The sequence below is a fragment of the Prorops nasuta genome, unplaced genomic scaffold (assembly GCF_024137725.1).
Source record: "Prorops nasuta isolate Cenicafe-Biocafe unplaced genomic scaffold, Cenicafe_Pnas_1.2 PNAS00006, whole genome shotgun sequence".
In the NCBI taxonomy this organism is placed as follows: Eukaryota; Metazoa; Arthropoda; class Insecta; order Hymenoptera; family Bethylidae; genus Prorops; species Prorops nasuta.
The window spans coordinates 7,689,555-7,712,274 of NW_027116803.1; the positions used below are offsets into that span (position 1 = coordinate 7,689,555).

The 22,720-nt window shown below is 45.1% G+C and overlaps 1 protein-coding gene across 1 annotated transcript in view; it reads right to left on the bottom strand.

The window, feature by feature from the left end:
* LOC136774397 (GATA-binding factor C-like) overlaps positions 1-22,720 on the bottom strand; it is a 55,558-nt gene that overhangs the window by 7,303 nt on the left and 25,535 nt on the right. Inside the window, exon 5 of the mRNA XM_066728666.1 lies at positions 2,740-2,878. Coding sequence (XP_066584763.1) covers positions 2,740-2,878 — 139 coding nt within the window. The remainder of the gene's footprint in view (positions 1-2,739; positions 2,879-22,720) is intronic.

Consider the following 22,720-nt stretch of genomic DNA (forward strand, 5'->3'; position numbering starts at 1 on the left):
ATTACCAGGAAACGTGTCTGGGTTGGCCTTTATGCGCGCACGGTATTACCCAGTGTACCGCGATGGTGGTATTGTACGAGATCCCGTCCTCGTCCTCCACCTCCCAACCCTCCTCGCGTCCATTGGCCAATGACCACATCGGCCATCTTCTTTCACAGATCGAATCCGATAAAACAAAGCGCAGGCTCAACGGGCTCAACCGAACCACGCAAACTATCGAGTATATATATCCCGCCATTCCTGCACCCGTCACCCGTGTGTGCCATCGCGAACAAAAGAAACTCGCGCAGTGCTCCATCACAGAGAGAGAGAGAGAGAGAGAGAGAAATACTTTCCACATATTTATATAAATAATACTCGCATTTTTCTTCACGAAAAGAGCGACCGTATAGAAAAGCATATCCATTAGCGAAGATCCCGAGACTAGATTAACTCCAACGATAATACATCTGGATATATTTGCGAGCGAGGAGAGAAGGGTCGTTTCTGTAAATTGGGGGAATCGCACGGATAGAGAAACGCGCATGCACCAGGAATGAGTTAGTGGTGTAAAACAGTGCGAGGTTTGTTTGGCGGTTCGCTCGGTTAGTATCGGAAGTAGACAGTGAGGCTACTGTAGGAAACGTGACGAATGTCGTACGGCGAGCGCCGCGGCCGGAGAAATCGCGAGCCAATTAGCGCGCACCGCAAATGACTGTGCGCTTCGCTCGGCCGCGCCACCCACCGTACCTCCCTTCGCCCTTTTTTTCCCCTACGAACCAGTGCATTCTCTCATTTCCGCGCCCTCCCCCCTCTGCCATAAGGAACTCTGCTTGATATTTTATCGGGCAGATCTATGATGCGCGTGTGTGCGATGCAGCAGCGCGAGAAGAGATTGCACCAAGTGGGATCGAGGATCTTGATCCGCTGGTAGACGCTTCGATACGGATCTGTCTCCGAGCACTCCCTCCACCTCTCACCCCTGCTGCAGCTGTTGATGTCTCGCTCCGAACTCCCTCATTCCCAAACTCATCCTTTTCCTCAGCTTTCTTCGACCGTTTTCTTCCGACGACCTCCCATTAATGTAGAGTTTAGCGGGATAGTAGTTATACTGCTTACGATTTATATAGTCATAATTGGTGGAAAAACTAATGAAAAGATTTACTCTGTTTTCCCCACTGAGAATTGCTTCTTCTCGCATCCAGTGACCCGTATATGGCGTAAATATTCCAGGATCTTGGAGGTTTTACAGTGCGGTAAACGTTGGTAATTGCGTGGGAAAAGCAACCATTCTTTGTCAGGCTTTTGTCTTTCAAGATCAATGTCATAATCAACGTTGTTATGGAAAAACAAGAATGTTCTTTGAAAGAGAGAACGATACTTTTGCATATTGAGAGCGAGCGAGAAGAGATCGACACACTCTAACAAGTTTCGTGTCTTGTTTTCTCTCAATGGAAGAATTGTCGCAGTAGTTTTGTTTCCGTTTCCGTTGGTCCGATAAATCGAGATTTTTATGTCGGGTATTAGAGTGAAGGAGAAAACAGGGAAAAGGGGGGGGGGGGATGTCGAGTATCAATTTCAGTCTTTCGGAGAATGAGAGCAGAGGGTCCTCGAGGTACAAGAGACAGCGAGAGTTTTTCGTGCGCAAGGAAACTGTTTGCGAAAGAAAGCGGAAGTTGACAAAAGCCCTGTCATTAGTTGTATGGCTGCCTATAATAGAGAAACTATGTAAGAGAGAAGCTTTCTTTTCGAAGGACGGCGCGGAGGCAAAAGGTCGGTTGGTACGGCACAACGCGGCGCCACCTCCGAGTCTTCGTCAAAGATACTCGTGTGTCGCATGAGTTCACTCTTCAACGATAAATATCGAATTGCCATTGTCGGTCCCGATTCTAGTATCACCGCCGTGAAACTCAATTCTCCGCAACCATCCACCTAGCTCCCCTCCCCTTCTAGAAATTTGTCAATTCCCCGCTCACAAGGGGAAGAAACGTTGAGAGCGGAATAAACTATTTTTGGCCGGTTGGAGATTTGCAAAAATTGCCAAAGGCATCGAAGCGTGGCGCGCGGCGTGCCAAGAGGAGATGAGATGCAAGAGAGAGAGAGAGAGAGAGAGAGAGAGAGAGAAGTGGTCATTTATTAAGGTCGCTTCCACCCACGCGGATAGTCTGACGGGATTTCCGTCGCCGCGCGAAACTCCACTGGCTATCAGCAAATTTGCAGCTTTAGCCTACGGATCGGAGTAGGTATACCGTTCGCGTATTATATAGCGATTGTGTTTTGCAGGCCGAGCAGCGAATGTAAATTGATAAATGTCGAGGGGTGGGGTTGCTGGGCCGATATATCGCTGTTGCGTTAAGGAACTCTCTTGTTAATTTGCAGCATTGTGTCTTTGTCGAGTTTTCTAGTACCCTCGTCGACGTGGTTGTTTATTTCGCTCGCACGCAGTGAGTACACTTCCGACGCTTCCTGTGTCACACGCCGTTGAGCACGCTTCACCCCACGCGACCCACGCTCTCTTCTCTCTCTGGTAGCAGCCTACCCCTCTCCCCCTCCCCCTAACTCTACACATGTAACATCGCCCGTACGTCCGGCACCCGAAACCCGTCCTAATTGTTTACACAACAGAAGGAAACACTCCTATGCACTGTATAGCGTATCTACTACATCCTATCGAGGAAACAAGCATTTTCATCCGTATCCTTTCTCAAGAGGCGACTTAGTTTCGAGTAAATCGTGAAAGAAACGAACGAGTGTACTTACGTTGTGCAATTTGTAGTAAAGACCGCAGGCGTTGCATACTGGCTCACCGGCTTGATTTCGCCGCCAAAGCGTCGTTGTTGCAGTTTTGCAGTTGGCGCAGCTGGTACCCGCCCGCCTCGCCGCACTCTGCAGCGACAGTTTTGAAAAAGACAAGCAGAGATATCACACCTGTAACGCTCGATCTACCAAATTACCGCACCACTTTGGGAAAAAAGACCGCAAAGTCAAGCTCGTCGGTTCCCTCAATGATTTATTTCGGTGGTGCGACCGTTTGGTAAAAAATCTTACTCTTATCAGCTTAAATATAGTATAAAATATTGTTTTTTTTTTTTGCTCCTCTGTCTTCCATGCCACTGGAAATGTTTGGGTTTCGTCAATGTCAAAGGTTGAAACTAATTATGAGAAACAGTAGAGTCGGTAGCTTGGTGAATTTACGCGGTGACTCGAATGCGAATCGAGGGGGGAATGAGAGATGGCTTCGATAAATGTGCAGGGTTCAGCGAGAGAATGCACACGTACGCTGAGCAGTTTCTTATTTTTAAAGGGAATGAAAAAAAGGCAAGAGAAGTGTATGAGGGGGGGGGGGGGGGGATAACGCGAAGAAGTGGATGGTGTAGTCGTTGCTTCGATCCGATGCATTCGCACTCGTGGGATCAAGAAGCCAAGCTTGACACGGGTTCGCGTGAAATCGGCCCTCCATAATCCTTATTCCTTCCAAGTAGACTTGGTTCAGTGACGAGGAAGAAGAAAGAAGCCGGTGGGAAAGGAAAATCACTCGGGATAGAGTGAGAGAAGTTTGGGGAGGGGGCGCTGTCCTGCCGTGATCCGAAATAGGCCCGAGTGCACCTGTAGTGTAGATCCCCCCCCCCCCCCCTATATCCATCCTTTTATATATACACACTATATATATGGCATATACCAAATATCTTCGAGCATAATCCCATCCGTATGAATCGAAGAGTGGCAAACACTTAACGAAAAAAGGATCTATTATATAGATCGCGCCAAGTAACCGCGGCTTATTTCGTGTTTCTTCTCTCTCTCTCTCTCTCTCTCTCTCTTGCACTACCATACTACAGTACAGATACAGTGTTTACCTACTTACGAGCACAATGAATTTCAAGAAACTTGTACAATTCAAAGCCACAATTACCTTATTGAACTTTTTCCTGTCAAAGAACCAACGTGTGATACCATAGTAATGTTAATCTTAATTGCGATGAAATGCGTAAGATAAGTAGCTGTTGATAGGGATTATCTGCTACTATATCAAATCAACGAGGAAATTTATGAGTGGGTAATCGATGCTAAGGATTTCTGCCATCTATACGTGTGTGTATGTATATATATATATATATATATATATAGGTAAGAAGCGCAGTATTTTATTTAGTATATTGAAAGCGATATTAATGAGGCGTGTAAAATGCACAAGCATGACATTTATCGCGGCACGATTTACAAATCTGCTGAATATCTAGCAGTCCTATCTGTGATAAACATTGACCTTTGATGAATGATTTCCATGATTCTCTTTCGCTGTCAGTTGCCTCCTTCGATGGTTTCCTCTCATATTACTACTATACATTATATACACGTTTGTCAGACTGTTATGATGCACGCTACAATGAGGAAGTCCAAACATTTCTTCTCTTGCGCCCTCTCTTTTCTCGAAAACTTGGCCATTGACAGTCTATAGAGATGGAGGAGGGACGACGAGAGAGAGACGACTTTAAAAAGTATCCGACGATTTTGTTGCCGCGCTATGTTACCGTGTACCTATGTATATATGTTCGATACAGCAGAGTACGGGCCTCATCCGGAGCAGAGTCTCTGAAGATCCACTTAACCCCCCCCCCCCCCCCCCACCTCCTTCCCAGACCAGCCCTGGCTGGAGATGACATTGCATCCCCGGGACCCCTCGGGACGCATTCCAGTGGGAAGAGGCTATCTATACCTGGAGATGTGCATTGTTGACGAAAAATGGAGACTCGCTCACCTTAATGCCCAAGTTATTGAAGATTCTTTAAGTACCCGTGCGCGCAATCCATAAGCCGCGAGGGACAGAAAATTGCTTCTTTTATCCCCTGGTCTTCTTCTCCCCCCCCCCTCTCCCTTTCCCCCCTTCTCCTGTTATTTCTCTCGAAAGGTGGGTGACTCACGCACACGGAGGATTCGAGCGTGTCCCACGGTGAATCAATTATATATATACAGAGAGAGAGAGGAGAGAAAAAGTGAAAGAACAAGGAGGAAGAATTAATTGAAGTATTGGCAAAATGGAGAATGAGAATTTGCTGAATAGATGGGGAAAAAGGAAGGAGAAAGGAAAAAGCTCGTAAGCTTGAGGGTGAATGTTTACTGGCGAAGGGTCAGGAAGCGCGTTCCACAGTGTGGTTGGGGAAGAAAGGGGGTTAAAGAGTAAGGTATATAAAGGTAGAGGGAGAGGAAGAGGGAGAAGGAGCGTACTCGCGAACACGCGATGGCGGTGGTCGGTGTGTAATCATGCCTTATCTGGCCGATCTTATCAACCCTTGCGCGTAGCAAAAGGGATCTGCAGGGTGCTTGCTTGTTCTCTGGGACCGGCAAAACCCTCGCCTAGAATCAATACGCGGACGAGCCACCTCATCAATATAGCTACTCTTATCTGCTCTAGATCTTTGACACCCACCCCTCTACCACCAATACGACCGACCTCGTCCGTCCCCGAATCTCCCCCCCCCCTATTCCCTCCTTTTTCCTACGTCAATCCAATCACTTTCCCAATGGACAACAAAAAATTAGATTTTCCGATGGAAATCAAGCCGTGATAATTGATAAAGCACGGTAATTAGCGACAATTTGTGCGCCATACGACTGTGAATAATAAGACGAAGCGAGAAAGAGCTAATGACATGCACGCAAAGAGGAGAGGTTTTACGATTGACTGGATAAGCGGAGCAGATTGAACGCATTGCTGGGCGATTGGACGCTAGGGCAATAACGAACCGAACCGTGCAAACTTTGCAAACATCCCCTTCCTGTGGCTCGCGCGTCTCGCTTCTCTTCTCTGCATTAGTGATAATATTACACATACACACACACATACACGAGCGGGATTCAGTTGACATTGCAATACCAAAAATATTACTGTTTCTACCGAGAAGAAAAAGAAAGAAGAAAGAGGTAAACCGGACGCTGGCTGACATCGTTGTTCTTGTAATTGCCATAGCTACGCGGAGGACAATACTTTATCCGTGATGGCTGTGAAACCGGTTGCCGTCTCAAGCCAGACACTGACGGATATGACATTTTTCAAGCTCGCAACATATTCTCTACCTCCGTATACCACCATCCCATTCCACTCTTTAATTTTAACTGATTTCTCCCCTTCCTTTCCCCTCTTTCCCTCTTTTTACACCGCCTCTAAAATATTTTTTATTGACCCTCGTGTGTTTATTGAACTAGGCGAAAACAGGATAAAAACGTAAAGACGTTTTAAGAGGTAAGGGATAGAAGGGGCGAGAGAGAAAAAGAAAGACAGAGAGAGAGAGAGAGAGAGAGAGAGAAGTAGATGAAAAAAAACCAAAGCAATTTCTCGTGGTTTTATTCGCTGTCTCTGGTGAAAGAAACGCAAAGATGTAGAAGCAGAAGAAGAAGAAGAAAAAGTCAGAAGACGCGGTTCGTTTTCACGCATCCCGATCCCAATCCCGATCCTGATTCATTTCAGCTCGATCCATTCGCCGCGACGTGGCTCACCGTTGTCGTCTTCGTCGTCTTCGCCGTCGTCGTGAGGAGGAGAAGAATAAAAGCGGCAGAAGGCCTGTCGTATCACTCTCCAAATTGAAAACTGGATTATTGACTCGAATCTTTGACTGACGTATGGCAGCAAGAATTACGCTGCGTATATAATAGAATCCTTCGAATAGGTGACCTCCAATACACACACACATATATATATATATATATATTTATACTATACAAAACTAGCACATACAATGTAACGGACCGATATACTTGTTAAAAACATAAAAAAGCTTTTGGTTAATCTTTCGATGACGAATGAAAGAAAATACTCTGAATCTTACGACTAGATGATACTGCAAAAAATATATATGATTTAATATAATACGGCTTATTAATTTTTGGCATTCTTAATAATTTTATGCGAAACTGCAACCGTCCTCTTTTGACATATCCGATACGATGTTGTAGCAACGTGCCTTTTACTCTCTTTTCATATAGCAACTTAAAATGTTTGAAGCGACTGAAGAGAAAAAAGAAGAAGGGAGAAAGGCTGTGTTGGGTGTCACTGGTGTGTGCGCTGTTAATGCAATAAACTTGTAACAGGATATAGACGCGAAATGAAAAAAGGAATATCAATATCAAGGCGAAGGAACGCGATTACAGAGAATCAGTCTGACGTAGGCTATTACCTATTATTAATTGGGTCGATACAATGATCGATGGCCTCGCTCTGCAGCTACTATTTCACTTATCCCTTATATTGGCTACTGTAGGGAACACTCGTCGCAATTGTCAATCCAACTAAATTTTAAGGTGTTCATGAATATACAACGGTGAATCGCGATGGGATTTGCAGCAAAAAAAAGTTATTTGGAGCTAGCGTAGCACGTATGGGACTTTCGAATGGACAAACTTGAAATACTTTGCTCCGGCGAGTTGTTCCAGGATATTATAACTGACGGTGGGATCTTTTATTATGCAAATCTAACAGAAATGTTTGGATTTCGAATCGACGATACACCCACGAACCCTCTTTCCTCTCCAGTGCTAACCGTAATAGAGTAATCGAGAAACGATTGTGGCATCGTGTCATTTTATACTTTCTCTCTCTCTCTCTCTAAAACACCCACACAGACACAGATAACGTGCTACTAGTCGAAATAACGAAATCTGCTTGAAATACAAGGACGGCTCGCACATTTCATAATTATTATTCCCTCGTCTCGTACGTGTCAGAAGCGATCGATAATCGCGACGAAGGGCCAATTAAGTATGAAAAATTGTTTCTTGCCACGTACATATATATATAGTACGACCATACGATCCGGTTTTAGGTGAAGCAGCAAGCCTGGGTCAAGTTTATCGTGGCCTATGCTGCTTTTCTCATGTCGCCAGATATTGTTCCCATCAGAGGTTAAGAAAAACTCTGGACAAGCAAAAGTTGCTGAGGATGTTACAGAGGGAGAGAGGAAATATGTTAGAAGAGAATGCCGATCGCGAGCATCGTCGTACAGGCTGTTGCTCCAAACAACCTAATCATCGATTAACCGTTTCTTATTAATTACACAACGTGACTCGCTATAAAATAATAGCTACAGCTGAGCCGTATTGGGTCAAGGGACTCGCTTCGAAGGCAAAAGTAGCCGCGGCGATCCGCAATCGGTATATCATATAGCTATAAGAGGAATAAGGGCTTATTTGCTCTTTGAGATAAAAGTGTGATCGAACGCGGGTATACGTTTGCGTACGCATATCTCAGTATATGCAGGATGCACGGGTGGCGAGGCAGAAGAGAGTTTGGCAGTTTGGCAGAAGAAGAGGAAGAGGGCAAAGGGCGAAGGGCGAAGGACGAAGAGTGATCCCTGTTGTTGGTAGGAACTGCACAGAGAGCAGAAATATACACGTATAGAAAGGACGACTGTTGTTGGCTTGGAAGGGCTTCCGGCTGCCGTCCATTTTACGAAGATGGTCGAATCAAAACTCTCGGCCCGCCCCTCGCGCCTTCTACTCGGAACTCGGAACTCGGAACGCTGACCGGAGTTATTCGCGCGACGTATATATATCGACGTTTCCGTATAGTCGATTGCTGCTGCTGCTTATTTCAGATAGCTTAGCCAGCCATCCAGCCAGGTTGCTCGCTCGCTCGCTTGCTCGCTCGAGCAAACGATCGTTTACGAGGGCGCGCACGATAACGATCTAAACGTATCCTTGACTAAATCGTGACTAGAGGCGATCTTTGCGCGCGCGCGAGTTGGAGAGGGAGGAGGGGGGAAGGGGAGATCCTGCATCGATACAGTGGCCAACATTGTTCTACTCGGGATACAAATTGCTCGCAGCGACCGCTAACCAAAAAGAAACGCCACAAAAGAAGAAGAATCCCTCCTATAGTGATCCAACGCACTGCGAACCTTTTATCGATCCATTAGCAGATTCCCCTGCTCTTCCCGACTCATTTACGTAACAATGATCCAAAGAACATTTTCTCCCCATTTCTTTGCAACGCACGCAACCCTCTGGCAGAAAGATGACGTCGATCCTGATAAGTCAATTGGCAGAAAAAAGTCATCTGCATCAGGAGCAGTGGTAATAGAGCGTCGAGTTGCACATAGGAGTTGACAGGGGGCCACACTGTATCCACAGAGGTACCTTTGACTTGTCCATATACAACACTTGACTAAAAGTTGTCTTATGGACATCTTTTATTCATTCAATTGACTAAAATACATCTAAAAAATGTCTCTAAGTTACTCGATGCTGTATGGGTACCAATAGCTAAGTTTCAAAAAAATATATGTATATAAATATAAATAGAGGAGAGATACACGTACGTATACTATATAGAGTTTAAAGCCGCGTGCAGCGCTACGTGCACCACGTGGCTGCGCATAATGTAGGTTGCGCACTGGTGTTTGGTTGCTCGCTTGTGTGCCTCTGTGACAAGCCGTGGTACCGCATTCCTAACACTAGCACACCGAGCACACCAAGCACACCCGACGCGGACCGCTCTCTCGGTACACGCCAACCACTATAACCACCCTCTCTCTCTCTTACTCTCCCACAATTTAAAGCTTCTCCTTTTGGATCGAGCATTGTTCATTCTTCACCCATTCACCTCCCCCTCCTATTTCTTTCTCCTCCACCTGATATCATACAACCTGGCACGAGCAATCCTTCCAATCACCGACAAATTCGTAGAAAAACCTCGCGCGAAACACCTTTCTACCTTCATCTCCATGAATCCAACTTCCAAGAACAATTTCATTCTTCCTTTCATCAATTGCAATATATATATATGCATACTGGCCCTACAGGTTATTTGCATACCGCGTATAGGAGCTACAACTGATTTTACAGAGCGAATTTAGAATTGATAATAATACACATAAGGATAATTATAATGTTTTGCCGCAAGAAAGAGTTTTCGCGTTTGAATTGAGCTGGTTGGTTGGCTTTTAATAAAGTCCACGCGGCTCACGCCAAGGTCCCTCGTTGGATTTCCAGGAATCGAGGAAAGTAAGGTCGCGGCTCTGCGAGATATCCCGTAGTTCGCGTTAGGCGAGGCAGGCAGGCAGGCAGGCAGGCAGGCAAGCAGCAGGCTGCACAGCCAAGCCAGCCAGGCGGTGCATGCAAGTGAGTGCATCGATGCTGCGCTGCTGTTCTTGTTGGTGTTGGTGTTGGTAGTGGTGGTGCAACGCATATATAACACGTAGGTACGCGGCACGCATGCGGGAGCACCGTTTGCGGGGGCGAGGTGGAAGAGGCTAGAGGAAGAGAGAGAGAGAGAGAGACGAGGACTCAGCTGTATACGCGTTACCTGCACGGGCTACCGAAGGAGCTCGCGCTAGCCAATCTATATGATAAACAGTATAGTTATAAGATCAAGCATCCCTCTCCGATGTATATTTGCATGCCGGCTCGTCCATGTGTCACCCGATCACCTAAAATACATCGTGTCGCGTCTTCCTCCAACAAATTAAATCACTCCTTTCCATTCGCTCTTCCTCGTTCCGTATCTATCGCGATGATGATTCTTCGTAATCTATTCTTCATTGTTAAAAGCGTCAGCCGTATATATATTCGCACGTGAACGCAAGAATAAAATTGAAGGAACGAAGTACGCGAAAAGGGGTTAAAATTAGAACGCGCTCGTTATTGTTTAGCACGATCGAGACGAGACATCGAACGGATGGACCTTGGTCGGATAGGCACCTTTCACTAATCTTCTCTCCTCCTCATTCAACGTGTAATAGATCGACGAAGCAGCAAAGGATTTTCACCGTGTGCCGGAGTATCGCACCGTAGACCGTGCGCTCGCGCACCACACCACACCGCCTAGCGGCCTCTCCCTCTCCCTCTAGCGCAAAGTCAGACCATGGCAACGCGGTGATTGACTCTATCTCGCCTTTCTAAAATCCAACTTTTTGCACCTCCGTAAATCAATTATTTCCAATTTTCCATTACTGAAATAGTGGCTCGAGTAAAACTAGCAGTAATACAACATTTTTCTTTTTTTCCTTGTTATTCTTAGATTGTCAGTCTTTCAAAAGCTATGGCTGATTTGGGCTAATTTCCTTCGGTGCTTGCTTATATGCGGACGAAGTAAGGTATTATGTGTATATATATATATATATATATGTGTGTGTATATATATCGGTGGGAGTAACATGGACACAGTACAGCCGTGAGGACGCGGTGAATTTATTTAAATTGCGAGCAATGTTCCCCTGTGTTCAGCAGCATCTTTTGCCTTGGTGCAATCGAATTGGAAAAAAACGAAGTATAAAACGGTAAGGAGGAGGAGGAAGAAGAAGAAGAAGAGGAGAGCGAACACTGGCATGGCACATAAGCAGGGAGGCAGGCAAGCGTAGCGAGAACCGTTCTCCGCTACTTTATAAACTGGCGAAATGCACGGTGGACTCGATCCTAAAGACTCTCCTGCACCACAACACAGGCCTTTCTTCTTTTTTATAATATATATCCCTTGACCATTTATTTATATCTAGCAGCACCTGTACAAATTGTGGCTTGTACGAAAAAAAAGCGTGAAAAGCAACGTTTTAGAGAGAAGGAATATTAAAAAATCCTGTAAAATCCCGTAACACCCCAGTGGCACCAAGTTCAATGCTATAAAAATAATAGAACATTAAGGAGATACCCAGGAGCCATCAGATGCCAGTTTCCGGCTCAACTTAAGCGACGCGACGTTCAACCACTCGGACCACTCGTAGGTACGCGTACCCTGTAATTGTGTGCCAGGATCTCGGAGAACGCAACCCTCTCCTTTCTTTTGCAACGCATCTCTCCCGATTATTGGACGCGCGCGCTAATCCTCTTACGCTCGCTCAATCTAATTATAATCAAGTGCGAAAACAAAATAACATCTCGCAACTGTAACAGGTATATAATAATCAAGCGCGATTTTATAGTAAATATTTATCGCTGCTTCCACGTTATTATTATTAGCCGAGGCAGTGAGATTGAAGAACGGAAGAAAAAACGTTGCTGCTGATTATTGTGATTATTGTATAAAAGGAGCAAAAGAAGTGGAAGTAAGGGCAGAAGAAGAGGAAGAGGCTGAGAGGGGGTGAGGAGAAGCAGAGGTAGGATAAAATAATGGCAATTGTAATTTAGTGGAGTGGCATGGCAGTTGATTCAGCAAAACGATTACTGCTATAGTTTAAGGTAACGCTGACGACGCCGATTGTCGGCCGACAATTCATTTCGCATTCGGAAGGCCGTACACGTTGAGAATTTATAGGAAAAGAGTTGGATGTATATTGGCCGTTGGGCCCGAGAGCGATCCTATCGGGGGAAGGAGGTGGGGGGCAAAGTCGAGAAGGGCCTTTCCACGCGTCGCTGCCAGCGTAACGTGCTTCCCGCTCGCAACTGCTGGAACGAGAGAGAGAGAGAGGAGAGCAACGGAGCAGTAGCGGGATATAAAGAGTCCGCGTGGAACAACCAGAGAGAGAGAGAGAGAGAGAGAGAGAGAGAGAGAGGGGAAATAGCATACGAAATAAAGTGGCGTATTTACACGGGTAGATCGTAGTACGGTATACACACGTTCCAAGTCACTGTTGTAAATTACTCGACAAACCGCAGGGTGTTATTTAGCTAGATCCTTCTTTCTCTCGCTCGGTACAAGAGAGGGATCGACAATGGTGGGGGGTTGGCACTGGATGAAACAACGCCCAAGTTTTATGGGCCGCGCCATGATTTACGGGACGATAGTTGAAAAGAGTCCCACGGATCAAAAGACGCGTAAATTGCCCACTGCTCCCTCACTGCCAGTTTCTATCTCCTATCCGAGCCAATAACCTAGAAATCTCCTACGACTCTGTCTTTTCTTCTGCACGCGTCATACACACGCACACACACACACACACACACACACAAGATTCTTAAATCTCTCGCTCGAAGCGAAGTAGCATTTGCATGCATATAACGGGACAAAGTTTCGATGGGACTTTGGAGAACTCTACTGAATTGCAATCGTTCTTCCAATCTCTCTTAAAGCGTGCCATTTCTTAAGATTGTTGTTGCTTGGGTTAATCAGGCAAGTGTCTCTCGTGTATATATACACATATATATTCACAAATAGAGGAGAGAGAGAGAGAGAGAGAGAGAGAGAGCAGTTGAATTGAATGCAGCAAGGGAATCGCAGGACGCGCAAGAGTTGTCACGGATTTGAAGAGGTGAGGAGAGGTCACGCGGAGGTCGTTCAGCTCCCTAAACAAGTATAAAGCTTGTTAAGCAAGCAGAAAGCATCGTTATTCGTTAATTACTGCAGTAACAGGAAACCCTTGGCACGATTGGTCGAATCGCCACAATGCTTCAGCGATGCGTCTCGATGTGTCCGTGCATGCATGCGTACCCATATCTCGATATGCATCCCAGTTCTAAACTGCGCACACATCCACTACTGCAATTTCAATCCTACCTCAAGGGCTCTTTATTCCCTATCAAATATTATTACCGTGCGATATCGCCAATCGTCTATCTCTCTCTCTCTCTCTGCATTTACCGCAATTTCGCAATATCGCACCTTCTCACCGATATAATTGTTTAATGCTCAGAGCTAAGAGTCAATTAAAGGGAAAAAAGTTATACGACTATAGGTTACGGCGAGTTGCAATAAATAATTCGTCATAAAATTGTGGAATGCCTGCTATTAATCAATAGGCGTTAATGCATCCGCGAGAGAGTTAATGTAATTTGCAATAAATGTACATATCGCTACGGCACACTCATTATTACTCATTAACCGATCGAGCAGTTGGCTTTGGATCGTTGTTTCACTCCTTTTGCAATAGGATTACAATCGTCCAATGGATAATGCGCGTCTTTATTATAATCGAGTGAAATGTATGCATTATATTATTACGTAACGCAATTATCAGTTAGGATTACGAGGACCTTTTGGGCCGAGAGAGAGAGAAAGAAATATTGATAGATATAGAGGTCGGAAACGCGCTCCCGATTTCGTTTCTTCGAGTGTATTCCCGGTTGGTTTTGCAGGGTCTGGCTGGCTGCTGGTGTATAACGTGTGGGCAGTGAGTTACGAGGTGAGCCCCGGAGGTGCCTCGCTACATGAAAAAGAACGAGAGAACTGTTCGTTGCCTGCCTCACCGTCTGCTGCTCCATCCCCCCCCCCCTTATTTCGTACATCGATCTATAGTTATTAGATGCAAATAAAAACTGTTTCACGCGCTACTCAAAAAAATAAATATACACTACTATCCAACTTTTCTCAACGTTTCGGAGACACGGAAAAATCGTGATTAAGAAGCAGCCCCTTCCTGTCACGTAATTTACAATATAAATGATTCGCTACAGGGAGGAGGAATCTCAAGAGGGTCCGATCCGGTCGATTCTCATAGAAAATTAGAGTCGCTGAGCGATATCTAGCAGCGAGGTGATTATAAAGTGAAATGTCGAGGAAGATAGCGTTGTTGTGGTGTCCCTGCGACGATAGACTACGGCTACCGAGAAAAGGAAGATCAAGATAAGGAACCGAGAAGGATTTTTCGTCATCTCTCGGTCCGTTTCTTAACGCCCGGAAAAGAATTAATATGAGCGGGACGATCATTGGTCGTTGATTCTAGTGCATAGTAGAGGGAAATAAGATAATATAAGGCGAACTGGTTCTCCGGAAGAATTATAGTAGGAATAAGCAGCAGTGTCTGCGTTTACCTTTGAAATATTACACGTAAAAGGTTGGAAGCTTGATCGACGCGGAAGGAAGCGAGGCGAGCACAGAGAATCATCGCCGTGCGTTATTCTAGCAAGTTGGTCCTCCCGGCGATCCACGGAGAACGTGTATATATAATATATATATATAGGTGAGGCTAGGGCAGCTTTTTCGCGAGGATCGCACTGCGAAGCCTCCTGGCATGCTGCACGGTCCTCGTGCGGATCCCTGCACGGTACACGCGGGCATTCGATGCTGAGCGTGTGCCGTTAAATTATAGTTGTTTGCGCGATTAAGCGCTGTTCCGTATTTGCATCTGCCGATTATCATCTCAAAATGTGTTTCGGTGCGCGCGGGGAAGACTGATATCCTCCGCTAAAGCAAATATAGTATATATATATATATATAGGGCTGGACAGCCGGGGTATTATTGCAACTCGCGCAGAGAGACTCCATTTCTTTCCTCGTTAACAAAGCAGAATAGCGTCGAGTTAACCAACGAGTTTTAGAGAAAAGTTTTATCCCGTTCGATGAATTATTGACCGCGCGCGTACTTTGCATGTATATATATATATATATATATATATATATATATATGTACTTTAAAGTCTAGAGAAGACACGTATAGTGTGCGTGTGTTATCCTTGGCCGCAATTTTGCCTATTTCAGGAGAAGAAAACCTGTTTTGACCCGTGGATTATCGACGAGAGTGACCTAATATATAAGCATACATCTTTTATCGCGTTGATCAAGATTGAAACGGTCGTGCGACTGACCAGAGGGAAAAATACATGTTTTAGGTGCGAATAATTTGATTTGCAAGCACCGGCAGCCGTGCGCTGTTAAACGGTGCTAATGAAAGAGTCGGAATGGTTATTATATCGGGTCGTGAAAACGATGAGACGCGAGGTACGAGAGTGAGGGAAGCAAAACGGTCATAAGCGAGCGTGTGCTAATGATCGGGAAAATCGTGGCTTATTGAAAAGCAGCATTAAATTATAGCTGGTTGGACGCGAGTAGCCATCGAGCCAGGTAAGTCTCGGTGAGCGAGACTCGCGGGCGAGTATACCGGTAAAAGAGGAGGGGGGGGGGGGGGGATGCGCGAGCGCAAACGTATAATTGCAATTCGTAGCCCGTAATCCGCAGTTGGATAATATACGATATGATAGGACGCTTGTTCGAAACGCTATTAGCATACGGTTAGTTGGATCGCTGCATCTTATATATATATATATATATATATATATACACGCCTGCACGCACACGAACCAACGATACTCGCGCCACGATATCTATCGACGATGATAGACTCTAATGGCATCATTTTCGCCGCGCTCTCGCACACCCGAACGACGCAACACTCTTCTCTCTCCTCTCGTAATTTTGTCATCGTTCCGGTCATAACTGACCGCTGCACCTTTTCACTCGCTACGATCGTTTCCTCAGCCTCGATCGCTACGAGCAATTCCGATAAGACCGATCAAACGAAAAATCAAACAAATCGAACCACTCTCGCTCTTTGGAACATATATACATATAGATATAGTTATAGATCGATATATAGATACAGAGAAACGAGAAGAGCGCGGAAAGGAGATTAGAAACTCAAAGTTGGCGCGGTACGTCGAGCCGCGATTATCATGCTCGACTCCCGTCAGCCTGTTTCAGGGACGAAATATTTCCATTGGCGCGCGCTGCGGTATTATGCTGCATCAACGCTGCTTGCCTGCATACCCCGTCGTCGTCGTCGTCGTCGTCGCGCGCGCGTTACATTGGCGATACAGTCGATCGAACGTATACAGCGTCGTTTAATCTACATTGAGTATGATTAATTAAACCAACTAAATACACGACTCGCGCTGGCTGAAAAAATCATTATTTATAAGCGTGTGCCAAGCGACTTACATCTTCATTAGCGATTCTTAATGGTGTTTACGTTAGCATAGTAATCGAAAGCACCGATTCAGTTGCAGGATGCCAAATAAATTTTCATAATCATGGCCGCGATCATTATTCATCGAGTTTTTAGGAGAATAACCGCGATGCAGTCTCGAGCGTTTGTTTGTCCGAGTAAAATCGCGTCACTGGTGATGGGAACACGTGACCGTTTCTACTCGAATCGTGGAGAATGGAAAATTTTCATATTTTAATTCTCTTGTTTATAGATTGTTCGATGTTTGTATGATTTTGACAGAGAATACATCTCAATCCTCTCCTGTGTCTTGCACGATATATAGTTTAACGTTGCAGTAACCAACTCGAATTGCGCCAGCCGAGAGGAAAAAAGAGTGCTCGGCTCAAGTGAGATATATTCGTGACTCGATGAAGGAGAGAGGGGGGGGGGCGGGGCAGCTGGAATAAAGGAGGAATAAGGTAAGGTATAACGGTGAAAAGGGCGCGAAAGCAGGCGAACATGGGAGATCGGAGAGATAAAATGCTATTAGTTTTGATATAGTCCGCGTGTGCGCATGGAAATTCATTCGAAAGCTTCCCATCAGCTTCGTTATTATTAGCCGTGGCAAGATTTTTGCCCATATCTTCGTGCATTGCGCGTTAACTCGCCCGTTCGCTCGGCAAAGTCAGTCAGTCAGTCAGTCAGTCAGTCGGTTAAATGTGCTCTAGTGAACTTTTAGTCATGGCCACACCCAAGCCTCTCCATACCAGCGAAGCCTGGACCTCTTTACGCGCACACACACAAATCTACACCCACACCTTGTTGCTGCGTCGCGTCGCGCGAGTCCACTCTAAACAACTTGTACATATATATAGACTGCATTTTCCTCAGATTCCATTTCCTCTGCCCCCTTTGAAATATTTGCATACCAAACCAAATATTAAGCGCGATTACGATCGGTATTCATGAGAATTTTATGAAAATTAGGTAAAAGCGAGTGGAAGATCGAGGAGAATTAAGGAGATGGTACGAAAACATTCACTTTTCAACAATGTAAGATGCTAATAAAGCTGCGTGCGTGCGATGCTGTGTTTTCTTCAATAGCTTTTCACTTTTACTCTTAATAGTCTTTAATATCACGTAACACGTTTGTAATGGGTTGTATCTAATAATTGCGCGAACAAACCGTGAACACAATTATGAAGAAAGCCATGCACGGTTCTCGGCTGAAAAACTTTATTTTCACCCGTTTACTTTCGAACGATCGCTCTTCGCCGACACCTTTATTATATCTTCTTTGCATTACCATCGTCATTATAATATTACGATCATTACCGCCCCTTTAATTTAAACAAAACACACACCGCTCGATTTACTACCGATTTTATTACCCATACCAATGGCATGTAAACCAGATTCAACGATTACTCTATTCCACTCGTTTGGGAAATCAAACCTGAATTAGCATTAAAGATGGTCTCTTCGAGTTTGGGGAACGCGTGCTCCGCTTTTATAATGAGATTCTACGTGTATCGTCAAATTGTACGCGACCGTCGGAAAACATATTAAAGAAATTAAGTGATATATATATATATATATAAAAAAGAGAGGAACGTGTAAAAAACTGTGCGAGAGAGAAGGACTCTAGGTATACAGGCCCTGCTTACATATTCCTGAATTCGCAGGATAGTCGTAGAGGCTACCGGACGTGTTGGCAGAGTAATATAAGACAAGCTCCAAGAGGCAACGATCCAGGTGTACTTCGAGTCCGAGGGCGCGCGTTCGCGTTCGCGCTCGCGCTCGCTCGTCGATCGTGTGGCATTTAAATGCTGTTACAAGAGTGCTCTTGGCATCGTGCTCGTGCCCATGTTGGAGTGCGGAGTGTACACACGCGAGAGGAGGCGTGACGACAGCTCGAGCTAGCAGCGTGCGAGTCACTCGTGATTTTTAGATTTTTCAGCGTGCCGCACGCGCTCGCACGCAAACTTACGTATATATATATATATATATGTATATGTATACGCGTGCGTCCGCGTGGTTGTGCAACGCACTGTCTCTCTCGTCTATTTACGCACGTACGCACGCACGCGCGTTTCTCGTACAATGTGCGCAATGACCGCAGCGCGCGCGTGCGTACGACGGAGAGAGAGAAAGCAATACAGCGCACCACTGAATATATCCTGTTTGACTTATTGGAGCAAGGTGGCCAACTCTTCCACGGATCTAAAGCCACTATCAATGAGATAAGCTTTCTCAAAAGCTAGCCATTCAAAAAAATAAACGAGAAACGTCTAGTTTTAATCGACAAAACTCGTGTGTATCTATATCATCATCATCATTATCATCGCAACATTTATGCATACATGGCAGCATCGCGTCACTTACCTCTCGCTGATTTTATCGGATTCTCAATATCGAATTTAGCGAGGTAATTCTTAATTGCGACAAGTGCCTATTAAGTTTGTTTTTCTATAAAACTGCGCGAATCTTATATCTCGAGTGTAATGCGCGAATGTTCGAAATTCTGTTTCGAGATGTCGAAATCGAGGAAATGTTTAATAACGTTGGCATTTATATATAGGATTGAAAAAGGTTCCACGAACGACGAGAATTTTTCTGTTGTAAATCGACAGGTGTTGACTGCTGTGTCGGGAAAATTTATTTTTTCGTCTTTGATATTAAAGGAAAAAAAGAAAGAAATTGCAGGAGCACGGTGCTCACTATTAAAGATATCAGTGATTGGTCACACGTGGCATTTGGCAGCGCAGTGATTTTTTCGAAACAGCTCGATTGGTCTTAGGTCTCATTATTTTAGAGGCTGTCAGTTTGCCTCCTACGCCACGATCAATTCCTTCCTAGCCGTGACACGCTACATTTTCTCTCACCGTTCCGATAAAAATCTTTCCCGATGTCTTTTCCTGCCACACGGTTATTTCCACTCTATTCCAGCCCCTCTGACAAATTGAAATCGATAAATACTGCTTACAACCTCTACGTGTCCCGCCAAATCTTATCTATCTCAGCAGTTTGAGAATTTTTTATGCCGATAACGCCTATGCCCTATATAGTATAGGCATTGTGTATATATACACGTAGAAAATATAAGGAAAGGTTCTCCAACGACCCTCGCCAGCGGCTACTTTTTTTTTCCAAGAAAATGTCCTACGAGTCAGGCATATATTATATGTGTGTTTCGAGGATCGAGGCTCGTTGCTATTGGAACCTATATACGTCATTTAAAAGCATGGCCAATGACGAATGTTGATTTTCACTCTTGCTCGTCGCGTCGGTTCGAGTCGGGCCGCGTCGGCTCGCGTCGGTTCGCGCGTTGCGGAATAATAGATGCAGCGCGAAGCCGCACATAAGCAATAAAGCCTTTCTATCGCGCATAGACCGTGGCATTATTATTTATTTATAGCGTCATTATGTTGTCTCCATTGTTGTTTGCGCGATCCGAGCGGATGGTAAATGTTCACCGAGACTCTTTATTTCGTCCTCGTGTTTTTCCCTCCTCGATATAATGATCGTTCAACCGCGATTAGGAATGCACGATTGATAAGAGAGTCAAACTTTAATCGGTAGGGAAGAAAACAGATAATAATCATTATAATATTTATTGAGGGGAGGAAAAAGACTTTTCAGCGGAGAGAAATAGCGAGAATAAATATTGCACCTTCACAAGTATATATATAGGAAAGCTCCAGTTACCGCAGTTTCTACCAATCTTCCTGAATGTGGATTCGAGCGAGTTTACTATATATAGATATATATATACACAAGGAGCATCCAGTGGTGCAGCAGTGGCACTAAAGTCCGGAATTGTCGCTTCGAATGCCGCTTGCGTCCTCGTTCGTGCGTTCGTACACTGGTAATAAATATATATATATATATATATATACGTAAGCCGACGGAGATTGCAATAGGTATATATATATATATAGTGGTGGAGAAATTTGTTTGGAGTCGATCCGCAGAGCAATCGAGTTGTTTTTCCATTACGTATATATAGAAATTTAGATGGACGGTTCGAAAATGGATTATATAACTGGTGGGTGATGGTTCGGAAGACGAATCGTTATTTTGGGTGTCGGAAATTCGCGTGGCAACTGGTATACACGCGAAGGTGAAGGGTGTACGGTGAGTCGCTCGCGAGACTAATCACTAATCGCTCGCGAGTAGAAGCCAAGCTCGCACAGTGACGCGTTATCGCTGAAAATTGTCAGAGCGGTCGGCTCGACTCTGCGCCGCTTGTGCTCGTAGATCGCGTGTGCACGCGGCTACCACGATAAATAACGCCAACCGCAACGGCCATTATTTGTCGCTCACCCCGGCCAACCGCACCACGACCATCGAGTCACGGCGAATCCACCCCCACCCCCTCTCTTCTACCTATCACCATTGGAAAAATTCTCACCTCCAATCGTATGTATCCCTCGATCCCTATATATATACGAATGAACAAAAAATAATTCCTTCCTGGCAAGAAACTTTGTTGTGGATTTCTGCCAAACTTTTGCAAAAGTTTCCCTGAAATTGCGCTGCTTCGTATTCGCGGCCAAGCGTATTTAAGAAATCCTTATAGTAGAGAGTATATATATATATATATGTATATTAGTGTGGACGAGAGCGAACAAGACGATATACTCGGAGGATATTGTCAAGCGACATAAAATATCCCTTTCGTAATAAAATACGCGCGCGAATGTTTTGAGAATGCATAATACGATGTATTCGAGCTTGCTAATAAAAATTCCGATGCGAACCCTTTGGCTGTTTCACTTCCCGTGTACTTTTCTCTCGTGCCGACGCGCGACCACTGAGAAGAGAGAGACAGTCCGTGTAGCAACGTGTCTCTCCTTTACATGTACGAGTATAATTCAGTGAGTTATAAAAGCGAGAGAAAATTTGATTATTTCGAGATTCTCGCACTACGAGTTTCTATAATTATTTTTCAAAGGATGAACTATCGTCTAATCCATGTATATATCCTACATTGGCAATTGGCTGTCTCTTCGTTGATTTTCTTAGGCTTCCCCAAGATTCGTCCGTTTCTCTCTCTCTCTCTCTCTCTCTCTCTCTCTCTCTCTCTCTCTCTCTCTCTCTCTCGCGCGCGCGCGCGTTTGGCGTGTCTCGGCAAAAGCAAAGCATGCGCTTGCCGAGCAACACTGGCATTGGCGGATCACGGAGTTTGCGCGGCTTCTCGTCCGTATTGACTTTGCCTCGCCTCTCCCTCTCCCTCTCTCACTCGCGCGCGTCCTCTTCTTCCTCCTTCACCTTGCGCGCCGCTTGACGACTGAGACTGACTAATGCGATTCGACACAGAGACGAACGGGCGCACAAAAGAAGGTGACTCGGGTCTAGAGAGAAAAACGAGATAGAGAGAGAGAGAGAGAGAGAGAGAGAGAGAGGGAGGGGGGGGGGGGGAGAAAAGTCTAAGCAGCCCTATCGACAGCAACTTTGCGAGTGGCATGACTATAGCTTTATTATAAAATTCCAGCAACTCGGTTGAACAAGAAGCTCCATTAAGTAGATGAGGTGAGACAAAGCGACGCGACCAACAAAATCAATCCAAGGAGTAAAAAGTATAGACGCGAGAGAGATGGTTGCCCTTCTTAAAAGGTATTACATTTGACTTTGTATAATTCAAACAATTAGACTCATGAAGCAAAAAAACAGTACTTCTACTACTATGCAATGAATTGGAACAATACGACAAAGCTACGCGTGTCCATAATATATATACAAGTATAGTACGAACAATCTGGAGCACTCTTACCGTGCGACCATTGAAACAGACTCGACTCACGGAGAGTGGCACCTTATACTATATATTTGTATATCTATATACAATTGATTGAAATATGCCTGACGAAATGTACAAGGTTTGTACGAAAAAGCACAGTAGTTAAAAAAGAATTGAGAAAGTTCCGGATCGAACGGGAGCTCGAAAAATGAAAATGAGAAAAAAGCAGGAAACGACGAAGAGGCATCGGCGCGTACGATCGAAGCTATTTATAAGAATAAAGAAGATGTAGTGAGGGGCGCGAGGTGAGGAAGGGGGAGGGTGGAAGCCCCGCACACGCAAGAGCCGAGTGTGTCTCACAATTGATTTTCACGCCAGTTTGATTTATCGGGACGCGCGCGCGCTCGCTCCCTCGCTCGCCACCGTGCGGAGT